The 12,156-nt window shown below is 38.8% G+C and overlaps 1 protein-coding gene and 1 pseudogene across 2 annotated transcripts in view; one reads left to right on the plus strand and one right to left on the minus strand.

Annotated features, from left to right (window-relative positions):
* LOC150081192 (uncharacterized) overlaps positions 1-12,156 on the minus strand; it is a 211,284-nt gene that overhangs the window by 64,520 nt on the left and 134,608 nt on the right. For both annotated transcript variants that reach the window (XM_090378861.1, XM_090378860.1), the window contains exon 3: positions 3,063-3,166. In XM_090378861.1, coding sequence (XP_090234987.1) covers positions 3,063-3,166 — 104 coding nt within the window. The remainder of the gene's footprint in view (positions 1-3,062; positions 3,167-12,156) is intronic.
* Positions 5,843-9,601, plus strand: LOC150081193 (large ribosomal subunit protein uL10 pseudogene; annotated as a pseudogene).

Genomic DNA, 12,156 nt, shown 5'->3' on the forward strand with positions numbered 1-12,156 from the left:
GGCGTTGATCGTGGTTGGTAAAAAACTCATTTCGATCTCAACAAACGAACATTTTTAAAAAGTAGACTTAAAATTAAGAAAAGTAAAAAAAAAACGTAATATGTATATAAAAAAAGGTTTGGTTTCATTAAGTTAACTCTGAATGATGAAAGGAAATTTTTGTATTTAAAAATTTATAAACACTAGCAGTTCCTTCGAAAAAAGTGCTTTAATGCGGGCGATTTTTCTCATAACTTAGTAAACTTGAACGACAGAAGGCTGTAAACAATGGAAGAACTTAGTCTGTATTGAATTATAATGAATTAGTGGCGCCACCTGGATTTCACATTCCGATATTTTGCCTCGAATATTTCAAAAGCTTTTGCTAAAGAAAACGCTCTGTGCGCTAAATTTAATTCAGTAATTACAGAATATTTAGTAGTAATTTGTTTCCTATTACTTGTTTATAAATTTTAACAAATTTCCTAAGTTTTCCAAAGGGAAACCGTTTTTGCAAATTACTCGAAAAAATTCTTCATAGCAGACTCATGGGTTTTCTTGAAGAAAATCAGCTCATCCATCAACAACAGTATGCTTATCGCTCTAAAAGATCCACTGATCTTTTAGATCGCTCTAAAAGATCCACCAATCGTTGACTTCTGCTCAAGGATCATTGATAGCCTTGAAAAGGGGCACTATGCTATAGCACTGTTTCTTGACTTATCTGAAGCTTTTGATTGCATAAACTATACTATTCTACTTAACAAAATCAATAACCTTGGCTTGAGAGGGAAAATTAACCTTCTCCTTGAAAACTACCTTACCAACGGCCGTTTGTCGTAAGAACAAATCAATCATACTCTGACATCTGTTATTTCTCCAGGGGAATACTTCAAGGCTCACTTCTTGGACCTATCCTATTTGTTCTATACATCAATGAATTTCTCTCTCTTCTTCCATCTTCTCACCTAGTAGCGTATGCCGGTGATATTTCCATCCTAATCACAGATAAAGACCCTAATGAGCTCCAACTCAAAATCTTTGCCTTGCTTTCTGTGATGCACAATTCGCTTCAAAAGAATCAGCTTATACTGTATCCAGAAAAATCAAAATATATGGTGTTTAGAACGAAAAACAAACCACTAAATATTGATTTCGACGTAACATACAAAGAAAAACAACTTGAAAGGGTGAATGAAACCAAGTTTCTCGGAATCTGGCTGGATGATAAGCTAAGTTGGGCAAAACAAATGATAACCCTAAGAAAGAAAACTTCGTCACTAGCGGGAATACTCGCCAGGGCCTCTGCCTGGGTGTCTCCTTCTCTTCTCAGACAAATATTCCTTTCTTTAATTCAGCTATGGAATCATCCTCGGACAAATCAAACAAATATTCCTTTCTTTAATTCAGCTATGGAATCACCTCACCTATGGAATCACCTCATGGGGTACCACCAGCCAAGAAAACCTTGCGAGAATCAACTCCATTCTCAATCGATGCGTTCGTTCAATTTTGGGCTTTCCCTGGAACGCATCGGTTAGTTCGAGATAGAAGGAAGTGAGACTCCTAAGCATCTACCAGCTATTGCAGAAAGCCGAGGCGATCCTTGTTTACAATGCTATGAAGACAGCAGACTTTCCCCCTCTCTTCAGATCCTCTTTCATAACCACAGACGAAGAGGAAATATCGTACAATCTGATAAATGAAGCCAACCTGAAGATTCCGCTTTTCAGAAAAGCATAAAATAGAGAGGTGCTAAAACGTGGAAGAAACTTCCTGCAAAAATCGAAAATGTCACTTCACTAAATCAGTTCAAGAAACTACTAATTGAACACATCACCAGGGATGTCTGATTCAAATTACCTTCCACTCAACGCCTGGATTTTAAAAACACCAACATGGAAATAATGTACAAATGTTAAAGGAGGCAGTTGGTAAATAGTTTCTGTGCAGACATCTCATCATTTTTCTTTTCTCTCCTCACTTAATTGTAAAAATGTCCACAATGATGTTATAAGTAGTGATGCTTTTCGAAGTCTTCTGTAAAGAAATGTACAAAAAAAACTCCAATTTATTTCTGTCTTTCCTGTTGAACATTACCTGTACAATTTCAGAACTGGACATTTTTCAATTGTATATTCATAATTTTTTAAGGGAACACCCCCTAAAAACCCATTGGCTTATGTGTTCTTTTTGCTCTTATCTTCCAAAAAAAAAAAAAAAAATGTAACGAATACGTGCGTGTTTCTAAACTAAGCCTAAGATTTTCTCAACACTCAATACTGAACTAAACCCTCCTAGAGCATTCGCTGTTCGGTCAAACCTGAATAAATAATAACAAACTTTTTCGAGAAAGCTACCCCCCCCTTATCCAGACTATGATTAATTTCTAATCTTAAGAAATCCATCTGAACAAACACGTATTTCAGATAAGAATTTCTGGCCAATTGATGCTATTATTAAAGCAGTAGTTCTTTAGGAACTGTTGCTCATCTTGCTGGACTTAATCACCTTGGTTGCAGTTATCTTCTCGATGTATATTAAGATCTCTTTCGTGTCAATTGTAGAAGTGTTGGAAAAAATATCACTGCTTTTCGTCTCTTCCTTCTGCAAAAAATATATACTTGCATCCATATATACTTGACAGTGAAATTTCACCCCTCTCCTATTCGGTCTATCATTCAGATCGCGACTCAAAGGGTTGCTATCCTTACCCATCACCTGGTCAAAGTGCCGCTGTTCATTAAACATTCTTCCATTAAAGATATCTCATTATAAGAAAGCTGACACAGCAGGATGGTCACGAGCACAGTGCCTTCGCACAAGCTCTTTGAGTCTGACCGTAGTTCAAGCCCGCGTGACTGCTAAATACGACTAACGATTATATTCGTGATTTACTGTAAATTCCTCTGACCTGGTAGTAGTGGGGTACCCTGGGTGCTGCCTTCATGAAGAAAATCATCAAGTTCTTCATGGATGCAGTTAAGAGTTGTCACTCGCACTATTATGAACATCCGGGCGACCAAAAGCGTATTATGAATGTAACGTCCACGGAGGAATCCGTAATTGAGGAAATAAATTACCTGAAGAATCAGCTCGCCCTCCATCATCACGTCGTGGTATATGTGGTCACGTGTCTTCTGACCTGGCTCCTGGCTCAGCCTCTCCTGATCTCTCCGGAGTGCAGCTGAAAGTAGAAAAATATTGGTTACGTCTTCATCACACGAGGAATGATAAATAAATAAATAATTAACAATAGCGGAGAAGAAAGAAAATGTTAGTTGACCTTTGAACTGACAGACAAACTGAAAAGTAGAGCCCAACAGAAAGGGTCGCTGATCCGTGCGAGTAATACGCGAAGATTTTATCGACCAGTTCATTAACCGACTCTATCAGGGGATGTTCATCAGTCAGTTGAATGCGCAGTCAATCGCTATCCCATCTGTGCCGCATCGCCGGAATTAGCAAGAGGGAACTCACACAGCCGTTCATCGAGGTTAACTGTCACTCTCGCTCTCTCGGTTCGTAATAAATCTGATGAACGAAAGTGAATTCTGAAATTGCAATCTTTCGCGAGTTCCCAGATATGCTCGCCAAAGTTTTGGAGCTTCATTCGCCAAATTACGGGTGGAGTGGAATGTTGAAGATTGCGTTATCTCGGAATTGTAGTATCAGGTAGGGGTGCGGGATTGAGTGAAGGAAAAATTACAATGGCTGAGGAAACTGTTATTTATTCAAAGTGCGAACTGCTGTGGTCTATTTCGAAGTGCTTTTCTCTGAACCCAAAGTAAGACTTCTGAACCCACTTCGAACGGGTTTAGGGCTGAAGGAACAGTGGCAGACATTATAAACAGGAAATTTATTTTTAATTTAAATGCTCGGTAAACTCAACTCGGGAGAATCCCAAAATGAGGGAGAAAAGTGTCTCAATTAGCATATCATAATACACGAATATGTTTGCTTGAATCGCACACAATATTTATTAGGAGTGGGTGGTTCTCGTATGGGGGAGGAACGTGGTTTGAGAGAGCCCCTCCGTGATTATCTTCTAACAAACACCCTGGCACCGCAGCTAATCATATTACCTCTCTATTCATTGACCCCGATGGATGAGCTCTACTCGGGGGTTATTAATGGAGACAGCACCCTGATTAAGCTACCGTGAACATATAAATTTTGTCCAAGTTGCGCTGTAATCCGCTGTAAGTCAGTGAAGTAATTAATTACACGTCGGGGTTAATCAGTCGACGTATTATCGCTAAAGGTTAAATGCAAACAACTTTCGCAGCTGAAATTGCGCCTCTGATTAGGGCCCTCCTCAAGGACAACGCCGGTATTTCGTATGCGGCATTCACACCGATGATGTATCGCTAAACCGGAGCCCCCTTACCCCACCTCTCACTGTCCACTTATCAACGTGATCGACAGGGGGCAGCACCGCCACCGCCACACCACCTGCACGGCACCCTTCCATTTGCCTCGGACGCTGAAAGATCGCCTTCTCGTACACCATCATTAACCCTAATTAGGCTTAGGACAGTTGGTTGTGACACTCAGCAGATGATAGACACACGTGAGAGATGCGACATCACAAACTCCCCCCCCCCAACCTTCCAACACGTGCTATCTGATAATAGGGGCCTTCGAGGGTAATTAACGAGCTCGCCGCTGGAACTAATAGCAGACTATTGTTGCGTTGCGTACACATGGGCGTACATTCTTTCGGCAAAGTAGAACACGTCATTGAGGCACATGCGCAGAATCGCTGATGGTAGTCGTACATCAATGTTCCACGCTCCCATCTGCTCGCCAAACTATTGAATATTTCAGGAACCGCGGCTGTTCAGATACTATCGATTTTGGGGAAGGAAATTATGCAACAATTTCTGTTTATACCACGAGACGACCACACATCAGAGGAGTTCCCAAAATGGAGAATACAAGAACATTCCACCATATTTAGCACTGAAGCGCAGTCACTCAAAGCCCGTGCACTTTTGAGCCGTCGCGATTGAAGGCCTGGGATTAAAATTTCTAATATTCATTTGCCTTTTCTCAACTTTGGGAGTGGCAGAAGAATCGTGTGATGGAAGAATGTTCCCTAAGAGCTATTGGTTAATGGAAGATTACGCTAACCACCGATCCGTGATACTTGACTATTGTTAAACAAAATGGTGGTAACAGATTAAGAACTGATTAATTCATTTCTGGGCGAATCCTTTTTACCCATGCTTCAAGTGATGAAATAAGCGCGCCAGAATGCAAGGAGACGAGGCAGCCCCCATAAATTTGCCGTCCGTGTACACACCAACCTGTCCAACGTGATCTGTATTAGCGGCGACCACACAGCGAGTTTCCACCTTTTCCATTTCGAGCAGAAATAAAGTGCGTTATATCGCGGTAGACCGTGAGAAGGGAGCAACGCACTCCCAGCGTGAGAAGCGAGGCCACGTGACTTAGGTGGGCACCATTTTCGGAACAGTGCGGATAGCTTCCCTTAATGATGTTTTTCTTTCTCGTTCTTGTTTTCTTTCTTGTTCGGGCTAATGGTTTTTCCAGCATCCACAGCTACAAACATTCAATTTCTGCGATCTTCAGCGTTTTGGGGAATGTTGAACGATCTCCGACGCGTACGGAGAATCGTTCACATAAACAGCGCAGATCTGTCAATACACGTTAATGAAATTTGGCCACGCTGTCCCGATGAGCCCATTCGCGGCCCACAAAAGAGGAAAGGCAGATGGAGCGAGGCGCTGTCGAAACACCACCCCCTTCCAATGATTCCGCCGTTTTCCTGGAGAAAGAGAGAACGAAAAAGCAGTTTCCGCGGAGAAATACGATCCCCCTCAATGCCATAACCGACATGAATATTAAATGGCTAAGTTTCGATCCCTCCCTCGTGCTTACTGCAACTCCCAGGAACGCAGAATTCGCAGGTACTCAACGGCAGCATTTAATGTTGTTCAATATAGCGTTAATACACCAGTAAGCATGGCGCGGCCTCGTTCGTGAGAACGCCGGCTGCTTAAAGATGTCTGCCGGGTGTTTCGCACCGAGTCATTTATTTCTTTCCAGGATTCGAAGAAGTTCAACCAGCCGCCAACCGAAAACTAATTCAGGGGTCAAAAATGGGCCGTTTTCTGGCTTAATACTGTACACTTAATCACGATGGGGAAAAACTTTAAATAAACTAGATGATTATTATTGGTACCGGCGTGTCACAGAAAGTACCATGACCCATCATTGCTAACGAATCAGATGACATCACAGGGCTTAAAGTACAGGAACCATTGTCAGCAAGTGAACGTACAATCGTCAGTTGAAAGATGTTGGAGTAGTTAAAGGTAAAGGCACGGATTTTGACATCAGAAGCAGGAACTTGGACAGTTTAAGGCGTCTGTGAATTGGGTGGATTACCGAGGGATGGCGAATTATGGAATACTTTTAAAGCAGAAATCACGGCAGCCATGAATGCACACATACGTTTAAGAAAATATTGTAGAAAGAAGATGCCGAAATGGATGGTCAAACAGAGCAGAAAAAGATAGCATAGAACAGTTATAGAGGGATGAAACGTACTGAAGCCTACAACAGGTACAACTTGATCTGTAATAGCACTACAAATAAAGTTAGGGAGGTCAAGGCTGCGTATGAGAAAGCATTGACTAAGAGAGCAAAGAATAGGAAAAAGATTTTTTTTTTTTATATATATACACGAAAACAACAAAGAAGAAAGTTAATCAGATCGGACCTTTGTGCACTGGTTGTTGGAAAGTCTTAGATAACCCAGCAAATGTTGCAGATGAATTGAATAGGTACTTGGCGTCGGTATTTACTGACGAAAGACCCTTCATGATTAAGGTTTATAAGGCTCTGAGAGAGGTTAATAAAATAAATGAATGTGGAATTTTCAATGTTATAAAGAATTCCAGAACTAGGGGCCATAAATTGAAATTACAGGAATTGAAGTTAGTTCCCTCATCACACAGGTAACATCACACAGGTAACATTTGAATAAATTCAAAGGTAAACTGGATAGTTACCTGGGTGAGGAGAGGAAGAATATAATTTGTATAATTTTCTTATCTAATTCGATTTTTTTTTTTCAGTGCAAAAACCTATAGCTTCCTTGCACTATATGGCGAATACTATAAGAAGACTGTATAAATTATACATTTGCACCGTACAACTTATACAGGCTGCAGACAATCGAATATATATTCCAGCATGCATTGCTAATCACTTATGAAACAACTTCCGAACTGATTTTTGCATTACTTGTCCAATGAATAATTATGTTGTCTGATAATTAAATACGATACTTACAACCGGAATAAGGCGAGCAATTTTAATATAGTTAAACTCACAAAAAATAATTTAATTCTACATTATAATTAGAATATTTTACTGGAAATACTTTTAACGCGTAACTTTTTCTTCAACAAGAATTTTTCATAATTTTTCATATCGTCTGATATTCAGGCTTAGCAATCTTAAGATTCTGATTACTTTAAAATATTACGTGTAGTCGAATGATGGTAGCCGAATAAATCTTATACATTGCTTCTTATTTATAAAATTCATACATAATATATGTAATTTCTCAAATCTGAATAATAATTAAGAGAAGGAAGAAATCATTTACGTACTGGACTTCAAACATTTCTTCGCTTTATATCGCTTGCTTCTTCTTCGCCATAAGCGCACTAGCACACTCTAGCGGATGCAGGCGCCGTGAAAAATACTGAAATTATGAGATTTTTATTAATTGCTAATATTTTAATATGCAAATAAAATCTCGATCAAAACGTTTTAATTTCAATGATGCAAATTATTATGTAGGAGTCGAACTTTGAGATATGTAGTAATCGATTGTTAATTAATTTAAGAAATTTTGATATGTAATTTATTTATTAAAACATCACACGTTATTTCTGTCTAATCACGGAGCTGGAATTGAGTCATTTGAAAATACAAAACTGTTTCAAGTAATAAAACTGTACAGACTGCGTACAATTAAAATTTAAAAAGCTCTAAGCCGATAAGATCCGTATAAATAAAATAAAACTATTTATAAACACTTTTATTCATCGGACAAGCTTCTGATACACTTGCAATATTTTCAGCCATTATTACTGCTGATTACAACACATACATGATTAAAAGTTGGGGCAAACAAAATCGAACAAAAAAATACGAAAAAACAAAATAAAGGCTTTTTAATGAGCATTAATTTCCACATCATGAGCTCCCACTATGTAATCGAAAATTACATAATGGCCTAGAGTATGGCTTCCTGATCTCCATTAAATCATAGCATGACATTAAAATTTATAAGATCTAGTTTCACAACCTATTTACTTCTTCTTTATCAACAGTACTTAACAGATCTTGTTGAGCGCATTGATAAAACAATCCACAAGTTATTTATGTTACAGATCCCAGGTAGCAGTACAAATGATACAAGCTGTTAAGGTTTCTACTTATTATCCAAGTGAGATATTTCTCTATGTTTACCCTAAGGGAGAGAAGGAAGTTCGCTGACTTAAGATTGCTAACCATTAATAAAAATAGCACGTCTTCATTATCAGCTAAAGTTAGCTTCCATTGTCCTATTCGTTCATTTCGAATTCAATAGCTTCTTGTCACGTCATCCTCCAGAAGTAACTATTCCTATTATCATTATATATTGTTTGACTGGGTGGATATAAATCGAGCTAATCCGAAGTTAAATTTAAAAAATCTATTGAAGCTTCCCTTCCTGACTTGCCCTGAATCCTAAAATGCATTTGCCTACAATGACTGTTTAATAAACAGTACGCATATCCTTATACGTAACGGCCATCGGATCGAGATCATTCTTCAAATCTTTTCTTTCCTTTTTTTCAAAGTGGTGACGTTGGATGAATATCCAAAATGCGTTGATGTGGACAATGTAGGATCCCGTCAGATGTAGCAGATACGACTTTCCTAAGGAAATACACGATAATACGTAAAGCTTCACAAAAGATCTCGTAGAGATCAGAGATAAAATTATGGATAACAAGATGAAAGCTCCTGAAAGAGCTGGTGCCGTTGCCACATATGAGATTATTCAACCACAGAATACTGGACTAGGCCCAGAAAAAAAAAATTCTTTCAAGCTTTGCAAATTCCAACAAAGATTTCTAAGGGAACAATTAAAATTTTTAATGAGATCCACTTGATCAAGAAAGATGACAAATTTGAAGTATCCGAAACAACTCTGTTGAATATATCGTCATATGGTCTTAAAATACAAGTTTATAATTCTGGGACCGCGTTTTCTGAGGAAGTTTTGGACCTAACGAGTGATGACCTTAGAGCCAAATTTGTGGAGGGAGTAAGAAATATTATTTTTGTCTCTCTGGCAATTCGATACCCAACACTGGCATCAGTTACACATTCTGTTATGAATGGTTTGAATAATTTAATAGCTATAGCTGTTGAGACAGATATTATTTTCAGAGTCTGAAATGGCTAAGGATTCTTAAAAGATCCTTCAAAGTTTGCTGTTGCTTAGAGCGAAGTTCCCAAAGAAGAAGCGAAGAAAGGGGAATCAGAAGAACCTGGTGATGATATGGGCTTTGGTCTCTTTGACTAATTCATGTTTTTTTTTTTTAATTCTGTGAATTAAAAGATCAAATAAAGAACAGTGGTGGTATCTGCACTCGCAGGCACACACAAACACCATCACAAAATTACCAGTGATCCGTGGGGTGATGCTACCATTCTCAATTACTAAATAGGTAGCGTTCTAGTCAGTTGCCTTTCTTTGAGGCTATCAACTTAATCTTTCCGATGATGCACCTCCAACATATTTTCTGAACGATCGCAGTACTTTGCACTAGTTACCTACCAAGAATATTATCACTCAGTATTGAGAAGTTACGTGAACTCAAACAGCGGTCAATTGAAACGCCAAAGTACAACCGTACTATAGAGTTGACCACTCGGCTACATCAGCACGTTTCTTCTAGCCTCTCAACCCATTCTACTTGTATTAAAGATATTTCATGACTAGTGCACTAATTTAAAAAAAATACGCCAATTAAAAATTCCATTTTTACGGTTGAAGTAATGAATATCGATGGATCTGCTTATGAATTTGACCTAGAAAAATACGAAGGGACAAGTTGTGATCGTAGCAAATGAACGGAAGAAACAAAAATCAATCAATAAATGAACTCAATAAAATTCGCGCACTTCAGTGGGTTTCATTTTTGATTGTGGGGATCTTTCTGCTCCCACTGAAGAATAGGAGCAGTATTCGACCTCAAAACTCGAACATACAGCCAATCACTTAGAGACAAATACAGTACTAACATCTTTTAAATTGCGTATGCAAGGGATGAATTCGTTATACCTTTAAATATTGGAGAAATCACCAGGACAATTATGTCAAAGCTTACTGGGACTAAGAAAAATGTTGTTATTTTTATTTTTATTTTTTTTTATTTTTTGTGTATTTGTGATTTGTCTATGAAAGTCTCTGATATTTAAGGTCTGCGCGTGTAGCACAGTTGCATCGTCACCGCCCTTCCCACATAGGGTGGAAAGGCCCGCGTTCGAATCCAGTCAATGTTGCTAGAACTTCGATGGACTTGTTTTCATTACGTGGCTGAGTTAATCAGTCTCAGGCGTAGATAATAAGGTTCCTTCCCACCCGGAAACTCGGGTTTTTCGTCCAGCAAATAGAAGTCGACCAGAGAACACACGCAATTCACGAACGTAATATATTTGAATTAACGTTCCGGGTGGACCTAGCGTGATATTTATCACATTATTTTTACTTATTTAAGCCGAAATCTGAAGGGGGAAAATAGTATAAAATCAAATCAAATTTTGCGAATCGAAGAAAAGCAATATTACAGTCAAGCATTTTAAACTTAACTTCTAGTAACTGGAAGTACTGGTATACTAAACATCATCGGAATAGGGTCATTCCGGTAGAGGGAGGCAAAACAAGGAAACCAAAGGAAACATAAAAAGGAGGTGATATTTGTGTTATAAGGAAAACAAGAAGTTTTCAAGGACAGCGTTTGTAAAAACCGAATGAAGAAATGCTGAAAGAATCCAAGTGGGTATTAATGCTTGAGGACATTTGTAAGTGGATTGCGATGCCATATAAGGAAAGCTTAGACTACCGAACTTGTGGCATAACGAAAACAGAATGGGTTGTGGCTGTGTAGACCACTGGAAGGAGAAATGATATCCCATTAAACGTATTTGAAGTTAAATTGCTTATTTTTGCCAAAGATTCACTAATTAGTCATTTTGTAGTTAGTAACTACGTACAGGATTTCCGAGAATTGTATCCATAAACGTCATCATGAACCACGTCGATTTTTCTGTAGGCGAATCCTACTTCCAATTTTAAGATTCATTCTACGAGCAAAAATAGGAGATCAGCATAAGAAATTCTTTGTCTTCCCTGTTAGCAGACACATTTCTGACCAACCTCGAGACAAATTCATAACACATTTTGTGCCCTTTACGTCGAAGACATTCTTGTAATCTGGAGTCACGGCAGAGACAACCTCAAAACCTTTAACAGTGTCAACAATTCCACAGTCAAATTGACTTCAAGGTTGAAAAAGACGTTGGAATCAAAAACTGCCTTTCTTGAATGCACTATTGGAAAGATTTCTCAGAAAGATCCCATAACAGAAACCCAACAGATACCGGAACCAACATTTTGAGACCCTCTGGACGTCTGTCAAAGTCAAGCTCTACAGGAAGAATTCGCGTGCATCATAAACGTCGTTAATAAAACAAGAAAAGAGACTACAAGGAGATTCAGTACCTACCAAAGTAAAGTCACCACGTAAGAAACTCGCATCACTAATCCCTAGAATGAAGGCGTGGTTATCAGATACGCATAACGTAGCCCAGTGGTCAAAAAGTTCACCCTTTTTGAGTGGGCCGTGGATCAAGCCGCATGACTGCTAAATACAATTAATGGTTGTATTCACGATTTATTGTAAACTTCTCTGGTAGACCTGGCAGTCGTGGTGGAGTATAAACATGAGCAAGACAGCAAGCGGTGTCATTTTTCAGAGTCAAGAATATGACCAGACACCAAGTAAAATCCGTTAATCCCAGGGGTACAATCGACCATAGTGAGTTTGGCTGTGGGAGCATGTACTTGAGGAAGTC

Source organism: Mastigoproctus giganteus, chromosome 8, assembly GCF_048544385.1.
Source record: "Mastigoproctus giganteus isolate SK-2022 chromosome 8, ASM4854438v1, whole genome shotgun sequence".
NCBI classification, from domain to species: domain Eukaryota; kingdom Metazoa; phylum Arthropoda; class Arachnida; order Uropygi; family Thelyphonidae; genus Mastigoproctus; species Mastigoproctus giganteus.